Source organism: Quercus lobata, chromosome 11 (assembly GCF_001633185.2).
Source record: "Quercus lobata isolate SW786 chromosome 11, ValleyOak3.0 Primary Assembly, whole genome shotgun sequence".
In the NCBI taxonomy this organism is placed as follows: Eukaryota; Viridiplantae; Streptophyta; class Magnoliopsida; order Fagales; family Fagaceae; genus Quercus; species Quercus lobata.
This window is the reverse complement of record NC_044914.1, coordinates 30,104,810-30,130,684: the sequence shown is the minus strand read 5'-3', so window position 1 is coordinate 30,130,684 and position 25,875 is coordinate 30,104,810. Positions and strand designations below refer to the sequence as shown.

Below are 25,875 nucleotides of genomic sequence, written 5' to 3'. Positions count from 1 at the left end.
GGATAACCTTCCATACAAGAACCCCGATGTAATCATAAATTAAAATTATGAAACGCAAAAGTCCAAAAAAAAAAAAGCCAAAAAGAAAAGAGCCCCTCAACGGCAAAATGCAAATTCCATGTCTGGTCTCCAAATATATTGACCCGAAACGTGCAAAAGCGAAAACCAAAACACACGCACCCACCCACAGAGAGAATGTCATTTTCCAATGCTCAGAGAGCAAAAGGTGATGTTGTGATAGATAGGTCGCCAGTTGGTAGCTTTCCAAAGAATATTATTAGCAATGAAGAAATGATTACATTACAGTCCCTCTCACTGTCTCACGCTCTTCTTCTCTCTTCTCTTGTGAACAAATAAATAAATAAATAAATAAATAAGAAGGCAAGGCAAAACCAAAACAAGCAGAACACAAGTTAATATAATTATAATAATGTCATCCATCACGTAACTGATATTTTCTCTTCTCTGCTGCAACGCATTGTGTCATACAAAGTCATAACAACGCCGCCTAACCCTGTCCCTATCCATCACTCTTTTTTCATTACTTTTTCCTCAAATCCTCATTATTCCTCATTGCTTATCAATCACCCTTTTGTTTTTTTGTTCTCATAAAAAACCATACAGAGATTCTTAAAGATACTCATTCAGAGCACACAAACAATTAAGCACAAGAGTTTTTAGAGAGAAATGGCTGTAGGAGGAGGAGGAGGTGGAGGTGGAGGTGGAGGTGGCAATGAGTTTCAACCACACCCGGTGAAGGAACAGCTTCCCGGCATCGACTTCTGTGTCTCTAGTTCTCCCAATTGGCGTAACTCTCTCTTCTTCTTTCTAATGCTCTGTTTAGTTTACTCTGTTTTATTCATTTTTGCTTCGCCTTCGTCAACTTCACTCTGTTCTGTTTTACTTTTTACTCTGTTTTTTGTTTTTTGCTTTTCCCATTTTTACAAACAAAAATCGCTTTTAGTTTTCCGCTCCTTTTTCTTCATCTTTAGCATACTTAATCTCTCTCTCTCTCTCTCTCTCTCGTTATTGTCACCATTTTCGAGACCTGAGCCCTTCTTTGCTTCTATGTTATTCTTATGTATATTTATTAGTATCTTCTCCTCGTTCGTTTCTTTTTTCTCTTTTGTTAATATCTGTCCTGTTTGGTTCCCTAGAATCTAGATAACTAATGGAAAGGAAAAGGAAAAGAATGGGTCGTCGAGATTAAAAAGAGAAAGAAACAGATAGAAAAATTTCTGAAAGTTTTGATTCCTTAAATGCTTGCATTTTTCGTTTTTAAAAAAGCTAAAGAATCCATTTGAACTGAACCATATATCTTATATGGGTTGGCTCCCCCGTTTTTCTTACCTTTTTTTTTTCATTTCCTAAAAATTAACATTTGCAAAATTATTTTGATTTTAAGGAAAACTATCCATGAACTTGTCGATTTGAACTGTGCGAAAGTATTGATTGCTAAAATTGGTTTCATTGACTGTAGCTGAGGCCATACTTGTGGGATTCCAGCACTACCTGGTGGTAATTGGAAGCATTGTTATCATCTCAACCATTATTGTTCCTCTAATGGGTGGTGGCAATGTAAGAATTACTCTCAAAACATGCACAAAAATATATCATTCATTTTCCTACCTTAGATGATTAAATTCATCATTTTGTAATCATTTAAGTTTTTGGGATAATTAGTAATTTATCATGGTATCAAAGTAAGCGGTCTTGGGTTTGGTAATTTACCATAACCAAATAACACATTATTGCAGGCGGAGAAGGCTGAGGTGATAAGCACTTTCCTCTTTGTTGCTGGAATCAACACATTGTTGCAAACAGTTTTTGGGACTCGGCTACCGGTGGTAACGGGGCCTTCATATGCTTTTCTTATTCCAATCATTTCCATTGCCTTGTCGAGGAGGTTCAGTGATAATGTAGATCCCCATGAGGTTGGTTTTTACATTAGCTTACTCCCTTCCCAATTTTTTAGAGTAAGATTTGATTCCAAGACTAAATGAGTGGATGACAAAAGAAAATCCTTAGAAATGCTTTGTTATTGGGAAAGATGAGTAAGAATAGAGTATGCTACTTATTATTTGTTGGATATGCCGAATTTTGTGTGCTTATGACTTTTCTTATTTGTTTGCTGAGTACCATTTTAGAGGTTTAAACAAATCATGAGGGCCGTACAAGGAGCACTTATTGTATCATCTTTCTTCCAAATGATTGTTGGATTTTTTGGTTTCTGGAGAATCTTTGCAAGGTATTGTACCGGAAAAGAGTTCTATTGGATTTGAGGATGTTGTTAGTTAATCTTCAATTGTTTGATTAAGGAGCTATGTCTTATTGTGCAGGTTTCTCAGTCCTCTTGCTGCAGTTCCTTTTGTAACTCTCACTGGACTTGGCCTTTTCATACATGGTTTCCCACAGGTAAGACCGCTGAATTTTTCATTCTGTTATTATTTAATGCACATAATTGTTGTACAAGGAACTACTTCTAGTTTTATATTTTCCTTAACCTCTAATAATAGTTTAAGCGATAATCAATGTAATTCTTAATCGAAAGAATCATCTTTGATAACGAATATATAATTAGGGGGAGAAAAAAAAATGAATGGAGATGCATTGCTTCCTACAGGAAGTTTTTGCAAACCCAAAAGTCAAATTGCTGACAGACCTTAGCTAGTTCAAGACTTACCTTGTTTAGTTGACTTTTTTTTTTCCTCCTACATGTATTGTCTTATGAAAGTAACATTTCTGTTTAATTGTTGGTTGTAGTTGGCGAAATGCATTGAAGTTGGACTCCCAGAATTGATTATTCTGATTGTTTTATCTCAGGTAGGCAGCCTCCCTAAGCAACCTATAGTTCATCAGCTAAATTTTCATTAATATTTAAAAACAAAAGGACATCTTTAATTATTCTTGATATTCTTATTTGTATTCCTACTTGATAAAGAGGGTATTTAAAAATTACGCTAAGTCTTCTTCTGCTTGAAACTTCTGTTTGCATTCATTCTTTGATTTGGTTAAAAATTGAAAAGAAACAAATGACATATAAGATCTAAGGAAGAACCATGTAATGGTGCCTATGGGCTGGATATCACTTCCCTGCATGGTGTCCTCACTGTGGAAGGAATCTTATAATCCCTCACCTTTTTTCAAATTTACAAAGAGAAAAGAGTGTATCAAGTGCATAAAAATTAAGAAAACTTTTTCTGCCTTTTTTTGTCTCTCATATTTTGACTTTTGAGACAGGTAACTTGAATTTCTTTTGAGCTTTTCTCTTATGATTAACTAATTTAATATTTGATCGATTTGCAGTATATTCCTTCTGTGCTAAAATCGAACAAAGTCATATTTGTTCGATTTGCTGTTGTACTCTCAGTCGTGATTGTATGGGTATATGCAGAAATTTTGACTGTAGCTGGTGCATATAACCGTCGATCTGTAAAAACTCAATTAAGTTGCCGCACAGATCGTTCTGGGCTCATTGGTGCTGCCTCTTGGTGAGTGATATGTAAAATCTCAGCTGTAGTCCATTTAATTGCATCTCTCATTTAAGCACTTGTCTTCACATGTTTAATTAATTACAAGCTATACTATTTTTGTTATTTTCGTTTCTTTTGTACAATGTCTTGCTTGAGAAACAATCCTGCAATGTCTTGTTTTTGCCAGCTGTAGTGTAGATCTTATACAGTATTTAGAGCTTAGAAATACCACATTAGTTAAAATCCTAATTATATCTACTTTGTTTTAAAATAAATATGTTCTGTTGTGCAATAAGTAGCACTACTTAAGTGTGCACTTGTTGAAATGTAATAAATATCAAACTATATATAGTACCATGAAGATGAATCAGTAACTTAGTAGTTGAATGAAAGATCTTTTACATGTTCTCTGTGAAGTTTCCTGATTATTCAATGGCAGTAATATAGGGAAAAAAAAGGGTTAAAAAATAATACGCTTTTGTTTTTGTGCTTCAAAATTTAATTTACTTAGCATAGGAGCTTGCCATATTTACTTAGCATAGGAGCTTGCCATATTCATAATAGGTAACTTGAAGCAGTTCATACTTCACAATGATATTGGTTGGTTTGAGTTATATATTTGTATATTTTGGATTATGCCATATTAACAATTGTGATTTATATACTAGGCTACTTGAATATGGCAATTTGTTGATATTGTTGTCTTAAGCCGTAGTTGGAAGTGATGAGTAATCCCCCTTGACACCTCTCAAGTGTGTTCCCTTGTCAAGGTTAAAAGAAACCCGGATTTTTTTTTTTTCTTTTTTGTGAGGAAGATTTTACTAGAACTTTGTTTGTTGATAAATGTGAGTCATTAGATTGTACTTTGTCGTTTGAAATTTTAAACAAAATGTTCTTGGCCATTGTAAATGATTAATCAAATGTATCGTATGCTTCTTGTGGGAACTAAAACTATTTTACATTGCTATATGCAGGATTAGAGTTCCATATCCGTTTCAATGGGGACGTCCTACATTTAATGCTGGAGATGCTTTTGCAATGATGGCTTCTGGTTTTGTTGCTATTGTTGAGGTTTGATTTATTCCTGAACCCCTTTTTTTCTTTTTGTAATATAGATAGTAATATGGTGATTTGCCTTTTCTCATTATTGATTATAATGAGAATGCAGCAGAGATCAAATTATGCGTACCAATGCTCATCTATAGATTTGGCTTGTGTTTTACAAAATAAGCTAAGACAATATTTGTGAACAATGAAGATGTCTACTCTACTTAAGATGCATGTAGTAATAATTATGATAAGGTGGATTTATCTTTTAAAATTATTTGATGGGAAGAAAATTGGATATAGATGTGAAACTGCTTTATGGAAAACCCATTCTCTTCCTAACCTGTACTAGTATAGATATGAAGAGAGTCCATATTGCTTTTGTCTTTTTTAATCTTAATTTCTACTCTCATTTTCATGGGCAGTCCACGGGTACGTATATTGTAGCAGCAAGATATGGGAGTGCCACTCATGTGCCTCCTTCTGTACTCAGCCGTGGTATTGGCTGGCAGGTACAATTGATACTCTGATGTCTTATTATCCATTAATTGTTCATTTTTTGTAACCTGTTTAATTCTAATAAATTTCAGGGAATAGGCACTTTTCTGGATGGAATTTTTGGTGCAGGAACTGGCTCCACTGCATCAGTGTAAAAATTTATAAAATTAATTACTTCCTTGGAGAATCTTAGATTAGAACTTTTGCTAGTTTCACTTTATTGCTTAATTATATTGTTTGCACAACCGGCTTGTGAAAATTGGCCCTGACTTGATGTTTCCAGCCTTTAATGGTGAAATATAATGATCTTCTGTAGATGGCTTTTGAAGACCTATGAATTATATTGATTTATGGAAAAACCTGTGGTCTATTAGATGTTTTGCAATATATCTCTATCTATCTCTCTATCTACACACACACACACTCAATGATGTGATCTAACTGTGTACCATTTATTCCTTTCAAAGTGAAAATGCAGGTCTGTTAGGATTAACACGGATTGGAAGTAGAAGAGTCGTTCAAATAGCAGCAGTATTTATGATTTTCTTTTCTGTTTTAGGTGTGGAATCTCATACATTATTAGCTTAATTTGTCATTGTTACTTGATATGTTTTTGAGACATATTTCCAATTTAAGTAATAAGGGAAATAGGGGCTTGCCATTTGTCTTGGATATTTTCCAGAGTTATTATACATAACCTAAAGAATTTTCTTATGGGTCTATAATTCATGTCCAGGAAAATTCGGGGCTGTCATTGCTTCTATACCATTACCAATTGTGGCGGCATTGTACTGTGTTCTCTTTGCCTACGTAGGTATGTATCACATTTCTATGGTGATCAAGATGGAAATTGTTAATTTTTAGTAGTTTATTTATTTTTATTTCTGTTTAAGCCATGACATGTATGGTCATAGTCAATGGCAGAACTAGAGATTTTCTTTCTAGGGAGGGGTGGATATAGTATAAGTTGTGTAATTGTTATGTAAATCATTCAAGAAAATGTAAACTTTCAATGTTTATTTTGCTTCTTTTTAATTTTTAATTTTTTACTTATAATTTGATAGTTGGGGGAGGGTGGATTTGAATTCTAGATGTTTTTGGAAACACCAAAAAGTGCCAACTAGTTGAGTTACAAGACTCTTGGCTTTATTTTACTTTCTTGGTGAATAAAAAGAATACAAATAGATATTCAATGTCAGAATAACAACGTCATTAAAAAAAATTGAATTGAGTTTCAAGATTTCTTTCATTAAAAAAAGGATGCTTATTACATTTCTTTGTGCACTTATTTATAGTTTAATTAAGCAAAAATTTGTAACTGTTCAATATTTATAAGAAAATATTTTTAATATTTTGACCTACTATACCTAATCCTATTATTGATATTTTTATCTAATTGATTCAAATTAAATCATTATAGTTTTTTTTTTTTTGGAAATACATTAAAACACATTCAACAAACTCTAATTTGAATACTTTCTCAAATATTTTGTCTATACAATTCTGACTTTTAGCTTTTCTTGATGGGTAAATGTGGAAAATTAAGTGCTACATGGAAGTACAATTATTTATTGGAATTGGAAATACTTTGTTGATGGATAATTCTTAAGAATTAAGCACTAAATGGAAGTAAAAAAAATTTAACTAGAATTGGCAAGGAATTTAAATTTGGCTTCATTTCTCTTTGACACTATATATTTTATTTGGGTTAGGGGCACTATTTCAAATTTTAGCAAAACAGTTGGGGTGGGGGGGACATAGTATTTAGGACAATCAGCCCCTTCAAGATTAACTCGCTAGTTGTATCTGTATATTTAATTTTACAGATTTGATTGTTTTTCTTTCTTCAAGCAGTTGCAATGGTAGCATGTTAAAAATCACAAATCTCAAATCATTCAACTGTGCCATTCTCTAAGTACCGAGTCATCTCGTATCATGTTCATAAGCCAAATTCCTGTTTTCTAACTTTGTGGTTTCCTTAAACTTCAATTTCCTTAGTTTGAAGTGCCCATATTTTTTTGTCCTCGTTTCTTTTTCTTATTTTATTTTATTGACCTAGTGGCAAGAAAAGCCCTTTGGATGTCATGAAGAATTGACGATTTATGTTGTTATGTTAAACCAACTTTCCATTTATCAATTACAGAACACTCTCCCCCCTTCTTTTTATCCCATAGGGCCATAGTTCTCAAAAGAAAATGAAAACTATAAAAATCTGTTTACAAGTTTTATCTCTTTCGTGATCCTGTTGCATGTTTCATCCCATGGTAATCATATTTAGACATAATGAGAAGATACATTGTCCATATTCCAAGCTTGTTATGAGATTCTTGTTAGGATGAGGATTTCAACCTTTTTTTACACAATGATTTCTTCCCCATTGAAATAGTCACTTTCGTCTCTCATTGCCGTACTTATGTTGTAACTTTGTAACCATGTAATAGACTTAGCCTACATTCTGTCTAAAAATTCATTTTAAAGAAAGTTTCAGAAATTTAACTGCAATTCAGTTATTTGAAAGAGTATCCATGAAAAATAAGAATCATTCCTGCTTGCTTTAGACGTATAAAGCTAGGATTTGATTAAAATAAATAGAATGTTTGTTTGTTTGTTTTTGTTTTTGATTTTGATTTTTTTGAATTGAAGAATACTGGTATGCTGCCTTAAAAACATTTTTGATTGAGATGAAGAATTACCTTGCCTTTTGTTAATTGAGTATTTCAACCCAGATTCTTACTATGGAGGAGACTGATAGTGCCATTGAGCCAAAAAGCTTTTGACGAATATTACCTTTCTGTTCACAGTTACTGGGATATTTTTGCAGTACTACATTTGAGCAACAAATTGATTAGTTGAGGAAACATGGCTTGGAGATAAAAAAAAATACAACACTACTCATCTTTCTTAAATATTTTGAATCTGAATTTTACTTGTGCTGTTTAATTTCTTAAATAGTTTTTAACACAATCATTTAACACTTTTCTTTGGATTGAGCAGTTTCAGCTGGCCTTGCTTTTCTTCAATTCTGCAACCTGAATAGCTTCCGGACAAAATTCATTCTAGGCTTTTCCCTCTTCATGGGTCTTAGTGTGCCTCAATATTTCAACGAATACCTTTTGATAGCCGGTCAGGGACCTGTCCACACTCGTTCTATATGGGTGCGTATGTTCACCTTTTCTTATAGCTTCATATTTATTTACTTTTCGTATGGTCAAATTGAAGTTATAAACTTTCATCTGTTTGCACTTCGGACTACTTTCAGTTCAACGACTTTGTGCAAGTGATTTTCTCTTCCCCAGCAACAGTGGCTGCTATAGTTGCTTTTCTTTTGGACTGCACTTTGAGCCGTAGCCACGACTCAACCCGTCGAGATAGTGGGAGGCATTGGTGGGAGAAATTCAGATTCTTTAACCAGGATACTAGGAGTGAGGAGTTCTATGCATTGCCTTGGAAGCTTAATAGGTTCTTCCCTTCATTCTGATTTTAGAATGGAGAAATTTTAATGAACATCTCAAATTTGTTGTGCCTATGGCAGTCTATTCTTCTGCCATTGCATTTCCTAGTATAGAATGAGAAAATATATAGCAACAGTTGAGCATAAGACACTGACTTCTTGTTGCATACATAATTGCCTAAGTCTTTGTATATACCTTCTTATAGTCTTCTCAAATATATAATGAGAAAATATATAGCTACAGTTAAATTTGTTGCTTTTATAAAGCCAAAACTACATTAATTGTTGCATTCTATTGTGAAGTGAAAAATCTGTTTAGACCTCTTATACCAATTGAAATAATTTTTATTTTGACTCCAACCAATTTATATGGTGGAATAAAAAAAAAAAAAAAATACTTTTAACAAGTTCCTTCACAATTTTTCATACAAACAAATATATTAATCAAAGGTATCAATATTAAATTTAAGGCAATAATAACAATAATAAAAAAGAAGTAAAAATATACAAATTTGGTAATGAAGTAGTAGATCAATGAAGAATCCTTCAATGAAAAACCACTTCGGGATCCAGTCCTATAGAAAATTCACTATAAAGGAATAGTTACAACAATCTATTTACAAAGTTTCTATACATTTAGATTCTCTGGAATCCTTTTACAGTAATTTTCTCAATGAACTCCTCATTGGCTTGGATTAGAACATTTGGCAATTCAAAGAACCTCTTTGAAGATTTGCTGCAATGAAGTCATTGGAAAAGCTCCTTTCAAGAAAGGATCAAGACTCAAGTTCTATAAAAACATAAGTTTTTTTTTTTTTTTTTTCTTTTTGGGAAATAAAGCAAAATGATAATTTATTTGTTTATAATTGGAAAGATAGGAACAAAATTAAACCTGTTTAGCCCTAGTATACCCTTCTTTCTTACATCTAAAAGGCGTACAACAAGTAATTTATATAGGTGCATTAAGTAGGGTTAAAACTAAGCAAAAACCCCCTTTTCTAAAAGTAGGGACGATAAATTGCCTCACCTAAGCAAAATTGTTGTTTGCTTGAGCGAAGTTCTTGGATTTAGCATAGTTGCACTAACTTTAAACAATCATATCTTAATCGTTTCATACCAAATTGGTTCAAATTTGTTTCAATTTGAAGCAGCGAATGTTTACTTTTTAATGAAACGATTTTCACTTAAAAAATTCATTACAGTGCAAAATATGTGGGGAAAAGATCATCAACTTCTTATCTTTGAATATATTAAAACATTATCTTCTTTGAACAACTTTTGACCCAGATTCAACCCTCACAAAATTTCTTGATTCAATCAAATTTTAATATGTTTTGTTTCTAGGATTTGCCAACATATCATTGAACCCTAACAATCTCCCTATTTGACAATTCCATGACAATACAAACTCAATGTACTACAATTAAATCTCAGAAACCACATACCAACCTAGACCTTTTTTTTGTTGAGGGAATCATACCAACCTAGACTTAGTTTCAGCTACATGACATGTCTAGATAATAAAATCTGTCTTTTCCTGAAACATGGACAACCGCATTAAAAATGCATAAAGAAAAGGTATAGGTAAAAGTGGTTAAAAAAAATGCATGTAAATCACACACAACTAGCCGCTTAAAAAAAATTAATCCTATTCCCAATTTTGTCCGCAATGACAAAAGATATGAATTCATGAAAGTCTATACAACTCTCCCTTAATAGAGAACCTCCATGCTTTCTTCCCCTATGATGAACATGGTTTTAAAAAAAAAGAACTCTCCCCTATGGAAAAATACATAATGATTTCAAAATACTCTTTAGAAAAACAATTTGGAGAAAAAACTCACAGAAACAAAATGCTATTTAAAAATAATGGGAGTCCATAGAATACTAATATTTTGTTTTTCCTTATATGCAGTTTTTTTTTGTTACTATGTGACCCATTAACGTCTTTATTTAGACACTTCTAGGCATAATTATTTAAGAATATGCATTGTATATAACAATGATATAAGAATTCAAATATGCAAAGTTCTTTCATGTGTTAAAAATGTTTTGTGAACTCAAACCAACCTCTAAAGTAGAGGGAAAAAAAAAATTATGAAGTCAAATATTATTAAAAATTAAAGGTTTTCAAATCAATCAAATCTATTTAAAATTGACTCCATTTTTTTTTTTTTCACATGTTCACTTTATCTCTATATTAGAGAATTCTTATCAAGAATGATAAATATTTTAGTATTTACCATTTCAAAATCCTACTTTATCAATTTTAACATACTACTTTACAATCCACCAAATATCAAAAACTTCTATTATTTTACCACTTCATTTAAATATTCTTTGTGGGGCCCAACAATTCGTGGACCAGGCCCATTTGCCCTTAGAGAGTCCGAGGGCCCAATCCGAGGAGAACTGTGGCCCAAGCTCCATCACGCAGAGCACAGACCAATTTTGGGAGGCAGCCGAGGACAGTCTAGTCCTCGGCAGGCCCATAATCCGCCCAGAATAAAGGGATAAATTCGTAAGGAAATCCAAAATACCTTGGGGCGATTACCCTAAATACCCTTCTGGATAAGGCCCAATGCCTGACAGAACCGTACTCTGCAGCTTTATCAAGTCATCCCCAACAATTCCGGGATTAGACTGATGGGACCAATGTCAGTATTTGTAAAGACTGACCCTACACGTGGACGAAGGACATCGAATGCACGCTAGTATAAAAGGAGAAGTAAGTGAATCTAGTAGTGGGGGGGAGAAAAAAGAAAGACTTCATGAATAAGATCGCCGGAACGATCCATGCACAGAACGGAGAAGGTCCTCCGTTGGACAGCCGGAGAGGATCACAAGGGTCCTCGGATCAAGTCCGAGGAGCCCATTCTCAGAAGTGGCAGCATGGCGGGGCTTTAAACGTTTAGGCCCAGTCCATTTTTCACAGGACCATCGCCCCGTGACCAAGCCCAAGCTTTTCAAGCCCATTCTCTACAAATCGTATTGTGAGGGATCTCTCCCGCGTGAACCCAAAAATGTCACTGGGCCGCGCAGGAATCGTGTCCTTACATTCTTTTTTTATTCTTTCTTTATGTTTTCTTTGTTCTTTTTTATTTTTTATTTTATTTTTATTTTTTTTAATGTTTTCAAATAACTACCATTAAACAAATACTTTTTTTTTTTACAATCTTGCTACATTGAGCTGCTAGACATAGCAGTCCACTGTAGCTGAATTGCAAAATAAATAAGATTTGAAAGTATTGATGGAGTATACTTTTTAGTATTTATAACATTTTGTATGTTAAATTTTAGCATTTATAGCATTTGCCCTTCTTGATAAGAAAGCTCTTATGTACTTAAGTCTTAATTGAGTGGTGATTTTCACAATATTGAAACAAAACCTTCTTTATAATTCATACATCATAGTGGCTTTACACTAATTTAGAGGTAACCATTTCCATTATCTTTTTAAGGGATTTTTTTTATTTTTTATTATCAATGTTCACATCAATGCTTGAATTAAAAAATCAACCTTTTATATAAATGTTTGTTACATAAACTTAACCTCAATTGAGTTTAAATATTAGTAAACAAGTGTGAATTTGATGATAGAAAATACAATATGCATACATGACTTATACATTAACACCATAAATTTACATTTATCTTAAAATTAGTCATGCACTTAGTTTTGATACACACTCACACACACCCACTTTCTATGTTGTTCCACAATGTCAAACATGTTCTAAGTCAAGAGAGAGGGATTTATATTCATGTTATACACTTTAAGATTTTCAAAAATAAAAATATCAAAATACACAAAACAGATTGAAAGGATTGATATAGGAGTAATGCAAAAGAACATTCATTTGAGAGAATCTTTCTTCACCCACATAACACGACTTAAGGCTTTATAGGTGAAGAGAGTCGAGAAAAGTGGAGTGACTATCAAAAGATTTGGAAGTCCTTTGAGAGAATGACAATTTTATCGGAAGTCCTTTGAGAGAATGACAATTTTATCATTTGTTTTGCAAGGGTCAGTAAGCTCATGCTTCTCAATTGAACATGATTAAAGAGATCCAATTGTGTGGAAATTCTACCATAGGGAGGCGTTCTTTCTCCTTCATAGGTTTGGAACACATTTTCTATAGTATGACATTGAGTTTTACAAACATCACCCCCATTCACATTAGGATTTTGAACAATATCAACTTTTGGTCCTTTCACCTTCAGGGTATCAATTTAAAATTTTCCTTGGCTTGATAGGCAACATATGATACATACCATTTATATCTAAGGAGGAAACAACTTGGTCTTAGAGCATTTACATCCGAGGGTGTAAAAAAAGACTTATTTTAATTTTTACATCCTTAAATACTACTTTATTTATTTTACTAACACATTTATGTGACCAGCAATACCATAATGGTAACAACTAACAAGTAAGAATAAACTTACATCTATTTTGCTTCCTAGGAGGGGGGGTCAAGAATGGCTCCGTGACTTAAACTTCATCTATAGATCTTTTGCCCTTATCTTCTATAGCAAGTTCAATCTAGCTATTCTCCTTGAAAATATCTCAATTAGATTGATAATTTTGTATGAGCTATGGGCTTTCGCGGTGGTGGTGGTGGTGTCAATCTAGTAGTTGCTTAAAGGGTGGCTAACCAGTATCTTCAAAAAAAAAGAAAAAAAGAAAAAGAGGGCCTAGTAGTAAAATGAGCTTATTTCCCCAATAATTGCATTTTGGAGATCTTATCAAATGCACAAAATCGCATTTATATTAAGCCAACATCATTTTTGGCCAAATTAATGCTAACCAAACGGCCACTTGAGCTTTCTTGATTTAGGTGATTAAATTCAGGACTGTGTGGGAAAGAAGGGGAATGTGTATTGATTTTGAAGAACAAAGCTGTGTGGTGACCATGATGGAGCTATTAGAGGATTAGAGACTAATTGATCTCTGTAGTTGGAGAAGGGGTGGTGACCATGATGGAGCTATTCAATGGGAAAGGAGAAAGGAAAAAAAAAACATTTGCTACTAAAGACAATTAAAAAAAAAAGAATATATATACACACACATAAAACAATGTAATTTTAATGTATTAAATTTACGTCGTTGTCCACCTTATTAATGGACATGAACGGAAAAATCTTTTTCAAAATACAAGATAGCGTTATGGTTGCGAATCAAAATTACAAAATTTTTATAGAACATAATCAAAAGACACCAAATTTTAAAGGTGCGAATTTGTAATTTAGTCAAAAAGTAAAATACCATGTTAACATCATGGATATTATTATAATGCATGGATTGTAATGTGTGGAGGAGAGGAGAACTCGTGGTTAGAAAGATGAGAGTATAGTATGGTATAGACGTATAGTATACTCTCAACTCAAAGTCTCAAGTCAAGTATCGTGGCGCTCCTAAGTCCTAACTTGAATTCTGGCACGAGTTAGACAAATTTTTTTTTTTTTTTTTAAGAGAGAATTAGAGCCTGTTTGGTTTAACTGTTTCCGTAACTCAATTCTCGGTTTCCATAACTCATAACTCAAAAATGGTGGGACCCATAGCAAAAAGGTTGTTTGGCCAAACGATAACTCTGTTTCTATTACTCAATTCTCTGATTTTTGAGTTATGAGTTATTGGAAACTGAAAACAACAAAATGCTGTTTTCAGTTTCCATAACTCATAACTCAATGGCATTTCCGTAAATAAACACACATGAGGGACCCACAGCCGCAACTTTTGACCACCTTTTGACTTTTTTTTTTTTTTCACTTATTCGTCTTCAGTTCTGGTTTTTTTTTTTTTGGTTGGCGTTGGTTGTTCGTTTTTTTTTTTTTTTTTTTTGGGTTGGCGTTGGCTGTTCGTTCTTTTTTTTTTTTTTTTTTTTTTTACTGGTTCGGTCTGTTCTATTTCTTTTTTTTTCTTTAGTACCTAGACTCACCAAACTTAGTGAAAAAAAAAAAAAAAAAAAAAAAAAAAAAAAAAAAAAAAAAAAAAAACCCAAACCGAACAGCCAACCCAGGAGGAAAAAAGAAAAAGAAGAAGAAGAAGCTGCTAGTGGAAAAAAAAAAAAAAAAAACTGCACCGTGACAGGCGTGGGCCCTCCAAATAGTGTGAAAAATAGTGAGTGATAAAAATTGAGTGATGAAGGTAAACAGATGTGAAAAATTGAGTGATGAGTGATGTAAATTGAGTGACGGAAATTGAGTGACCAAATTTTGTTGGCCAAACAGGCTCTTAGACAAATCAAATGCTTAAATGCATTGGTAAAATTCAACTCCAATTTAGACTGAAATTCTACAACAATTTTTTGGGGCCTCGCATTTATATAGTTATCTTGCGCTTTCAAATTCGTGGGAAAAGCTGACAATTTTGAGGAGAAATTATTCCTTAAATTTGATGTATTCCACATTCCTTTTCCTATTCCTTCTGACTAATATATGTGTGAATCTCATGAGCAAAATCTATAGATTTTTTTTTTTTGGGCTAATAGTGCAGAATCTATAGATGAAATATAATACACAATATATATTTATTAATTTCACGAGTTTTATAACTTAATTTGTAAGGGCATGATTTGGTTCCTAAGTCCAAAAAGTAAAAGGACCAAGGCTCAAAGAGCTTAATACAATGAATTTGTAGAGAGTGGGCTAGAAACTAGACTTCAATGAGTAGGATAACAATCACAGTAGGTTAAAGGTTGCTAAAAAATGAAAATAAACGGGTTTATGCAAGGAAAATCTTCTTTGGCAAAGTCCGAGGAGAGTGGTTCTTATATAATTCTTTTGAACTTAAACACAATTTAGAGCTCTTATGACCACGGTGTTTCTTCTACCAATTCTTAGATGATCCTTTTGTAATGAGGTTTTTCTTCTTTATATTCCCCTGCTTCACTTCATCTTAGCCTTCTACGTGTGAATCAAGTTGTTGGTTTTGATCATTGTCCTATCAGCAGCTTCTTGAAGTCCTTGGGGGTAGTTGTAAGGCTGAATATTACTATTCAAATATCACCTCCACATTAATGCGGTCAGAGAGTTAGTTGCAGAACATTCAATGTGGTGGTAATAGTTTTTTCCTAAATATTTCTCAGCTTGCTTTTGTCTTATTCCCTTTTGATACTTATTCTTATCGGTATGACCGTCTGGTGCGTTGTCCTTGATGAAAGGTTAGGTCTTTGACCTCTGCCCTGCTTAGCTGATGAGGTGTCTCTCCTCGGACTACACTCCCAACCCTTTACAACTAGACTTCTTTCACAGCCCACTAATTTGTATGTCCTTGTTAATGTTATCTTGTTCTCGGACAACTTAATGTCATCGGATACGGCCCACGGCCTAATATCCCTTTATGGGCCTCTTATCCCTACATAATTGATTGATATTTGTTAATAGATTATTTTAAGAAAGTTTTTAAACAATTTTCATGAAAAATATAAAAAAAATGTCAAAACAATCAATTATTATTTTTTTCATTTTTTTATAAAAAGTTTTTATAAATATTTTTATTCATTTTCCAAAAAAAAAAAAAAACTCATCTCATCCATTATAATTATTGAATTATTAAAAAAGAAAACCTTATTCAAGAATAAATAGCACTAATTACTTTGGTGGAAAACTGGAAATAAACAACTTACAATCATGATGTTTATATTAAAAGTAATTGACTTTATTCAATATATTTATTAAGAAGTGCAAAAGATTCCTACTCATAAATGCATACAGCCCCAAAGAAAGATCACTGATTCAGGAAAAAAAAAAAAAATCAGATGAAAAATACTAATTTTACGGACCAGATATATTTCGAATTGTTGGTTCTTAAATCTTAAATGGAGAGAGAAATATATTTGACAAAAAATCTCCCATTTCCATTTCTTTCTTTGACATTTATTTATGAATAAGTTTATTGACATATATATATTTTTATATTCATTAAATAGTGTAAGTAGAAAAAGAAAAACCTGCGCAGAAATTAGTACATTCCGACATCTCAACTATTAATCGGCATTTACATTAAAAGCTTACAGCTACCAAAACCAAAACTCCGCCTTTCATCTTTGTCCACATGACCTCTTCTCGTTCCTCAACACCCACACCCTTTTCTATTTCTGTAATCCACCAACACCCTTTTTCATTGAAACAAACAAATTGAGTTATTACTACAAATAAACTATATTAAAAAAATTAAAAAATAATAATAATTATAATAGAAAATAAATTAGTGAGTGAGAGACAGAGACAGAGACAGAGACATATATATGTTTTCCCATTCAGACCCATATAGAAAGCAATGACCAAAACCTTAAAAGACTTCTCCGCCACCACTCTTCGTGTCGCCGCCGTCACCAATGTCGTTAAATCTCCGTTAGTTTCTCACTCTCTCCGCCGCCGCACCAATGTCTCACTCTCGCTCCTCCACTTCTGCTACTAACTTGTACTGCGCCGAGGACGCAGACAGCGTCGTATCATGGGAAGCTGGTAATAACGACGACGACGACGACGACACGTGGATCTCATCCAATCACCGTCCCTCCTCCTCCTCCGATGATGGTTTCGATATTGCCAGAGTCTTCGAGTCGGAGCCCCACCACATGCCCCGCCCGGATTACCTCTCACGCTGTCGTGACCGCTCCATCGACGTCACCGCTCGCCAAGACTCCATCAACTGGATCTTAAAGGTATGGGCATTTATCTTACTATAAGCGCGTAACGTGTGCGACGAGTAGGCTAGTATGATTTTTCATGTGTGGAATTTTTTATTAGGTGCACGCTTATTATCACTTCAGACCCGTAACGGCGTTTCTGTCTGTGAACTACTTAGACCGTTTCCTCTCATCGCATTCTGTATCGGTAAGTAAGACTAATTTTTTTCTTCAGTAAAGATATAATATATATGAATGTTTAACTATGTTATAGGAAAATGTCTGATATTGCAGCAGCAACAACCAAATGGGTGGCCATCTCAGCTGCTTTCGGTGGCATGTTTGTCATTAGCGGCCAAATTGGAAGAGCCCGATGTGCCACTCATATTAGACCTACAAGTATCGGACGCCAAGTACGTGTTCGAACCCAAAACGGTTCAGAGAATGGAGCTCCGAGTCCTGTCATTTCTCAATTGGAGATTACGCTCCGTCACTCCCTTCGATTTCCTCCCCCATTTCATCTCCAACCTCCCTTCCACTTCTAAACCCCACTCCTTCAATCGGGTCTTCTCCGCTTCTTCGGATCTCATTCTCAGCACCACCCGAGGTAACTAATTCTAATATAACAGATATTAATAAATAAATCTAAAGATTAATTTTAGATTTCACATTGCAGTTATAGATTTTTTGGGTTATGCACCATCGACAATAGCAGCAGCGGCTGTGCTTTGCGCTAGCGGTGAAGCTGGTTCATCTGATTGTCCGGTGGTTTTTGATAAGAGAGTAAACAAAGTATTATTCTGTGGTCTTTTATATAATTTCTTTATTTTTAAGGAACTGTTGTATAAATAATTGTTTTCTTTTTAGCAAGACTATAATGCTCTAGAGTGTTGACTGTTTTGTTTGAGTAGAGAAGCATGGAAAGTTGTGTAATAATTTTTTTAAAATTTTTGGGGTCTTTTGTTCTTTTTGTTTTTTTTGGGACAGGAAATGGTGAGAAGCTGTCACCAACTGATGGAGGAGTATCTGATCGACACGTGTCCTTTAGCTCGCCTTAAAGAGCGGAGAGCAGAGCAGGCGCCGCCTCCAAGCCCAGTTGGCGTGCTCGACGCTGCAGCTTGTGGTAGCTGCGACACGCGTTCCGAGAACCCCAGCTCAACTGGCTTAGTCGAAGCCGAAGCCGAAGCCGAAGCCGAAGCCGAGCCGCCAATCAAAAGGCTACGATCCTCTACCCCGGATGTACAGAATCGGTAGATATAAGGCACCCAATCAAAAAACAAGCCGTAGTATTTCTATCTCTTTTCACATCTTTTGTCAGAGAAAGAGGTTTTTTTCTTTTTTTTTTTTTTTTGGCTGTCCCTTTTCTACTCGGCATTAAATTCTCATTTTGTTGTTGAGGGTAAGATGGACGGTCAGGATATCAAGAAGGGTTAGGGAAGAGGGATTTTTCATTTTTATCATCATCTTATATAATATTGGAAAAGAAAAATGATATAGCAAATATTTTTAGTTTTTAATTTTGTAGTATGTGGAGGGCATTTTGGTCAATAAAGAAAGTGTATTTATTATTATTTTTTTTGATAAGAATAAAGAAAGTGTAGTTAAGTACGAAAAAACTGTATCTACAGGGATACGCTAATGATTTTTCAATTATTCCCGAAAGCCACTTCAATTCTCAATCATATCTGCATAGAAGAAATCCAATGGGTCATGATGGAACCCAACTGTTTATTGAATGTGTTTTGTCCAAAATGCCCTTGTGAAATGATATTTCCATTTCCGTGGCATAAACCATGAAAGAAAGCAGATTATATATTTTGATGGTTATGTGTATCTCTATGAGGGATTGAATTTGAGGGTAGTTTTGGACCGTTGTCGATTGGGAGTTGGTGTGTTTTTTTATTTTATTATACTAATGATCCAAAATGGACCCCTATACAACGTGCCCGACACGAAGTACGGTCAGTGGGTTGCAGTTTAGTGTAATGTCTCAAATCCGTAGATGTGGAACAAGGATCCCTTAGAAAAGCGCAAGGGTAGTTTATAAATGTTGATTAACAGACAAAATTTTAGAGTCTGATTGGTACATGTGTTTAAATATATGTTTTTAGTTTTTATTTATTTTGATAAATCATGTTTTCAGTTTTTAAATAATATTATTATATGTATTTTTACACATTTTTTTCACCTACATGTATTTTCAAAAAAACTAAAAACTGTAGCTTAAACATTCGTATTAAATGGGCTTTAAATAATATTATGTGTATTTATATATATATTTTTTACTAGCATATATTTTTTAAAAATTCAAATAATGCTATTAGAAATCTTTTACTATACGGACAACAAATTTACGAAAAATTGGACAACAACAAAAGATTTTGTATTTAAATAGGATAGGATAGATTATTCTTGCAATTCAAAGAATTAGTGTTTTTTTTTTTTTTAATAAAATAAAAAAGGTTTACACAAATCTCTTTAATTGTTTTTATGTGTAAACAATTAAATATATGTGGAAATAAGTGTTATTAATGTGCTAAATACGTGTCAATCTTTAGAATTGTATTTCAGGTTTTTGGTATACTCAAAATTATAAGGGATTCTAGTTAAACCATTTCTTATCCTTATCCATTGTGTGCACGTTTGCATTTGTTTCTCCAAAATAAATAAAAAATAAATTGTAAGGGATTCAAGAATCAAGATAATAATGTGTTTTATCCCAAAAAAAAAAAAGCAGAATAATTTGTGAATGTATATTTATTTTTAGGTGGAATTAAGGATGAGGTTTGTAGGTTTTGTTCTTAACTAATTAACAATGATCTTTAAAAACACAAATTCGTACTTGTTTGTAATGTGAGATTAAATATATGAGACTTAAAAATTTGATATCTCTTGATATGTAAGATTTATAAAATTATGGAATTTTGAAGCTAAAGGAAAAAAAGGAGGAAAATTTAACACGTGCATTGTTTTAGGAAAAAAATTTTAAAAGATATTTATGGGATAATTAATGTCAGAGGTATAAAATTTTTTACAAATTTTTTTTACAAATTGTTGATGTGGTGAGTGGTTATTGGTAAATGGAAAAAAAATGATATTAATTATAAGTCTAAATAAAATTTAGGAAGAAGTTTGCCACATTAATAGTTTGTAAAATAATTTGTGACTATAATATTAACAAACACTACATTATATATATATTTTTTATAAAAGTGATATCAAAATTTTTTATAAAAAAATTAATTAACAAATGTCGTAAAGGCACATATTAACCTACCAAAAAAAATAATTCCGCAAACATAACAATTTCCATACTATTGTTAATTTTTCCAAATTACAACTTCTCAGCGTAAGTTATTAAACTGTGAAATAGAGTGTGAGATTAATATTTTTTTATATTAATTCATAAAGAAAAAAGTAATTGGGGGTGGGGGTCGTACATGTCCATAAGACACATGTGTATTCAGGGTGACAGTGTGAAAGATATGACGTGGGCAATGACGGGTCGAAGCCACGTAAGAGATAGTGAAAAGGCCGAAAGAGAGAGAGGAATTGGAGGGAAAAGATCTGAGTGGAGGGGTTGATGGGAGACAGAGAGGTAAATTCAATCAGGACCGTCCAGCTGTAAAGATCCCAGCAGTAGTACTATTTCCACTGAGGCAAAGATTTGATTTGATGGAGGGTGGAGCCACTACTTGTCACATCACCTTGGAGCTCGAATGGCAATTTTATGTTATGTTAAATTATAATATAATTCGGGAAAAGACTTGTTTCGTCTCCTTGCTTGTAAGTTTATCAGTCTTTTTCATTTTTTTTTTATAATTTTTTTTTATTTTTTTTAATGAAAGTCCGTAAACATAATTTAACAATAAAAATTTACATGATAAATTATTAATAGTAAATAAATAAAAATTTTAATCATAGATAAATATTAGTAAAAATTTTCCAAACCCTGTGAAAAATATAATGAAATTTTTTATGTAAGTAGATTTATTTATTTATGGACTTAGTTAATGGTTTTTTTAGGATATTTGTTAATGAATATTTTAGAAAAAAAAATTAAAACTAATTTCATGAGAAATATAAAAAATTATCAACAAAATGAATTGTTTTTTTACCATAAAAAGTTTTTGAAAATAATTTTTTAAAATAATATTCTTAAGGGTAAGAGTTTTTTTTTTTTTTTTTTTTTTTTGAGAAACCTTAAGGGAAAGAGTTAGGTATAGTATTTAGGTGCTGTTCCTTAGATTCCATTTTTAAGATTATGCCATGTGGATTTTTCTTATGAGATGAAAGTGTATTTTTTAGTAAAGTACATAATTGGATCTTAAGAGAGGAATTTAAAATGTGTTGTATCTAAGTTTTGTCATATTCTTAAATTATTAGTTAAAAATTTCTTTTATTTATTGTTTATTTTTAATATTTAAAAAGTTGTTGGTTTATCGGTCTATCCACGGCCGTGGGATGACTTTTTTTTTTTTTTTGAGGAAACGGTAATACTTGTTAGAACATACAAACATGAAAGTAGTATTTAAAGTTTTTTAAACGAACTTATAATATATTATAAACCTGATTAAAAAACTCTATATACTATTTTCGTATTTGTGCGTTCTAATAAGTATTACTGTTTTCTTAAAAAGAAAAAAAAAAAGAAATGTTGATCTCACATTGGTTGTGTATGTTAGAGTTTCAATCTTTATAACTCCGGACTACTACTATAAAGGTTATGCTATTATGTAATATATAGTAAGTATGTTTAAAAAACTCTATGCACTGCGGCCGTGGGATGACATTAATGTTACATAGTACATACACAGGAAAAACAATTCCATACCCTTGAGCTTACTATTCCTAGTATGTGTCAAAAAATTTGGCTGAGCTACAGTGCACCTCCTTGTAGCTAATAAAAAAAATAGTTTATTAAAATTTATATTATTTTATTGTATTGGTGGTAGTGGTTATTATTTATTATAAGATATATTATTTTACGGACAAAATTTAGTTATAAAATTGGTTGTAGTTTAAGGTTACAACTTTACTCAATAAAATAAACATTATTTTATGTTTTGAAAATCTAACAGGTAAATTGCATGTTTTTTATGCTCTTAATACACATGTCAAACTTTGTGTCAATTATATATTATTTACTAAATAATTTATAAACTTATATTTTATGCATAATTTTAAACTATAAAAATTTGCAATTTAAACAATTTATTGATAACATTATCTATTGATCTTTAATTTTTTTTTGAAATTTTTTTAGGATGCAGGATATAATAATAAGATGTAATCCAATAGTGGATTTATCAAAATTCATCTCTAATAAAAAGATATTGAGTAAGGTTGTAGCCTAAGATTATAACTAATTTTGTAGCTAAATTTTGTTCTTATTTTATCGTGTTGTTTATATTATTTTGTTGTATTAAATACAAAAATAAAACCACTTATATTGGGTGTTTTGTAAAATAAGGTGATAAAATAGATAAATTCGTTTTTTATGGTACCAAATTGCTAAATTTTTGACACCACCAATGCTGATGGCCTTATGGTAGTTTAAGGCTTTAAGGAGTCTGAAACTCTGAATAGCTCCTAAGAAAACACATTTCTGTTAAATGTTGTGAAAATGATGGAACAGTGTTACACTTTCAATTTAATCCGTCCAGCTGAGGTTGGAATTGTCAATTTTTGGAATTGTCAATTTTTATAAGCATTAGATTCCAATTCTAGAAATGCGAGGAGACACATTTCCATGAATGGGACTCCATCTCATTCGTTACATTTAGTATCCGTTTGGTATAAGTTGAAAATTTTAGTTTATTTACAATTTCAACTTATTTTTGCTACTATTTATGGATCTTGTTGTATTTTTTGGTACTATTAATGAGTTTTACTATATTATTCAGCTAACTTTTATTTTTATTTACAGTACTTTCAGTAAAAAGTTTACTACATATGTCACCTTATTTACATTACTTTTTTTATTTGCAATTTCAGTTTATTTTTAGTACTATTTATGGGTCCTACTATATTATTCAGTTAACTTTTACTTTTATCTACCGTACTTTCAATAAAAAGTTTTCAATTTCAATTAAATAAGTCGTTACAAAAGGAATTTGGTAGTGCCAATCTTCAATTGAAAAGCTTTTTGGAAAACACTATTTAACAGTGCCTTTTGTTTTGCATACCCAATTAATTAGGATTGGAAATACAGGATTTTCATATATCTAAAGGGAGCTTTCAAAAATAGACACATTTGTTTGAAAACTGACCCAACATGAAAATGCCCTTAACTTTGTTTTGGCTTTTGGGTATTCCGTATCCACAAGCACCTCATCAAGATGTCGATTTAATGAGTGTTGCACCTTTATTTACCACTTTTATTTTTTATTTTAATAATGAGCCATTCATCATTCATCAGGTGCTCTCTCTTAATTGAAAATTCCCAATAGCACTTTTTGTTCTGTATTGTTACATCAAGATTTTATCTTTTTCACCTTTGATAATATACATATAATAAATTCTTTTCTTGCTTGTCTTTCCCAGCTTAAACATGATATTTCAGTTTCTCTCCCAGCCTAGAGCTTTATATTATTTGTCTTTATGGCTTCATCTTCATATGCCTTCAAGAGAGCTAAAATGGGGCCACCAATTTATGGCTCTGATCTACAAGGTCGGTCAAGGTTGGGCCCCATTTCCAGGCTGTATGAAAAAAAAGTGGGAGTTGAGGAACCAGATCTATTCATATCAACTGGAGGAACAGGATATAAATGAAGCAATTTTTTTTTTTTTTTTTTTTGGGTATGTTTTAATGTCCCCAATGTAGTCCCACGATGTTTTTAATATCCCACCCCCCACAATGTGTATACATAATACAATGAAGCAAAATAGTAGATACACAATTATTTTACACCCAATTTTTCAATTTGTTAACTTGCGTAATTATGATTGATCAATAATTATAATGAGTTGTGCAAAATTAGATATATGATTGGGTATGTCTCTAGAATTATTCTACAACAAAACAAAGTATTAATTGTTGCAAGAATTTTTTATTTCTATTTTTGTGGTTTTAACATTTACTAACATCGAATTCTAATTTATTGGGTGAGGTAGTTCTGTTGTGTTGTGGTTTGGAATTTAGGAAAGTGTAGAGTGTACATGTGAAACCTGGGCTGAGACAGCGAATGGACCCCTCAACGCCCACAAGAAGACAAGAGGGCTCACAAACAGCCTTTTAGTAATGGTACTAAAAAGTCCCTTACGTGCAGGATTTAGGGAGGGGTGCCCTGACCATTTAGGAATTAGGACATGCTCTATAGAATGGAGCCAACGCATGAGACAAACCAGCATTAACAGCCCTTCACAAGCACCACCAACTATGTCCCTCCATATCATAATACCCATTTCCTTCACTTGCATGTCCAATTGGGATGTCTCTCTCATCAATATTCCCGTTTTAGCTTGTGGGTTTTTTTGTCCCTGAGTCCCTTGCTTTGGTCTTTTAAGGAAGAGAAAAAAAAAAAAAAGAAAAAAAAGAAAAAAGCACGCAACATTTTTAACCTAGTGTATTTTTACATCACCTAAGCCTAAAGCTTCTCTCTTGGAATGGCATTATGAAGCTTAAGAGGAGAGTGATACAAAGTTAGAAAAAATTACAGCTAAGGTTGTAATTACAAACTTGAGTTTTAATTTTCTTCTTGCTCCACTACTAAATGAAATATGGAGTTAAATTGAACTCTTGCCGTTGCTGATAATACTAAACACTTAACAGTGAAGTGTGCGCTTGGTAATTGTCAAAAAAGTTTTAGTTTTTTACCTTTTATCTTAGCTTTTAGTTACCAAAAAAAAAAAAAAAAACTTAATTATATATTTTGATAAATACTATACAAATATCTATTAACTATATAAAAAGTGGCTATGCCACTACAGTATTTATGTACTGTTCATTTAACATATCTATGGAAATTTGGTGAGGCACTTTGCTTTTGCTTTTATTTTTTTTTTATTTTAAGTTTCGAACAGTAGCTACAGTAACAGGTGGCACTGTAGCTACAATATTACAGTTTTTTTTTTTTTTTTTTGTCTTCCGTTTGTACTTTTTTTTTTTTAAATATATATTGTTATACTGAGACAATAAATTTCATAATATTTTCACAATTATTGAGGTGTCAATTTTTTATAAGTCAAAATAAAATAATAAAATATGAAATTGTGACCAACCACAACTAAAAATAAATATTTTGTGAAAATATTGTGACACTTGTTAGATGAATGTGTAAAAGCTATAGTATTTTTAGTTTGTTCAAGTGGCACTGTAGTTACAATAGTTACAACGTTTATTTTATTTTATTTTATTTATTTATTTTTTTTTCAGTCTTCCTTTTGTACTTTTTTCTTTTAAATATTTATAAGAACCCGCATATATATTGTTATATTGACACAACAAATTTCACAATATTTTCACAATTATTGAGGTATTAATTTCTTATAAGTCAAAATATAAAATAATAAAATATGAAACTGCGACCAACTACAACTGAAAATAAATGTTTTGTGAAAATGTTGTGACACTTGTTAGGTGAATATGTAAAAGTTACAGTACTTTTGGTTTGTTCAATATGTACTGTTCATCGCTTTTATTTTTTCCTAGTCATCGATTTGTGCTATTTTTTCTACAGTATTTTTGCATGGTTCATACAGTGTTTTTTTATTGTTCATCTACAGTTCCATTTTGGTTAGCCGCTTTGTCTTTTTTATTTTATTTTTT

The 25,875-nt window shown here is 32.3% G+C and overlaps 2 protein-coding genes across 2 annotated transcripts; both read left to right on the top strand.

The window, feature by feature from the left end:
• Positions 1-487: 487 nt before the first annotated feature.
• On the top strand, positions 488-8,764 carry LOC115967332 (nucleobase-ascorbate transporter 4). Its single transcript, XM_031086405.1, has 14 exons — positions 488-808; positions 1,481-1,578; positions 1,758-1,934; positions 2,148-2,248; positions 2,340-2,415; positions 2,764-2,823; positions 3,307-3,491; positions 4,448-4,544; positions 4,946-5,032; positions 5,111-5,169; positions 5,486-5,577; positions 5,755-5,832; positions 8,013-8,173; positions 8,278-8,764. Exons 1-14 carry the CDS (start codon positions 688-690, stop codon positions 8,494-8,496), a joined length of 1,611 nt encoding a protein of 536 aa, XP_030942265.1. The 5' UTR covers positions 488-687; the 3' UTR covers positions 8,497-8,764.
• A 7,900-nt stretch (positions 8,765-16,664) lies between these two features.
• Positions 16,665-18,622, top strand: LOC115967482 (cyclin-D2-1-like). The gene is made up of 5 exons (XM_031086580.1): positions 16,665-17,141; positions 17,227-17,313; positions 17,400-17,712; positions 17,782-17,897; positions 18,093-18,622. The coding sequence occupies exons 1-5, from the start codon at positions 16,860-16,862 to the stop codon at positions 18,357-18,359; spliced, it is 1,065 nt and encodes a 354-aa protein (XP_030942440.1). The 5' UTR covers positions 16,665-16,859; the 3' UTR covers positions 18,360-18,622.
• Positions 18,623-25,875: the final 7,253 nt, after the last annotated feature.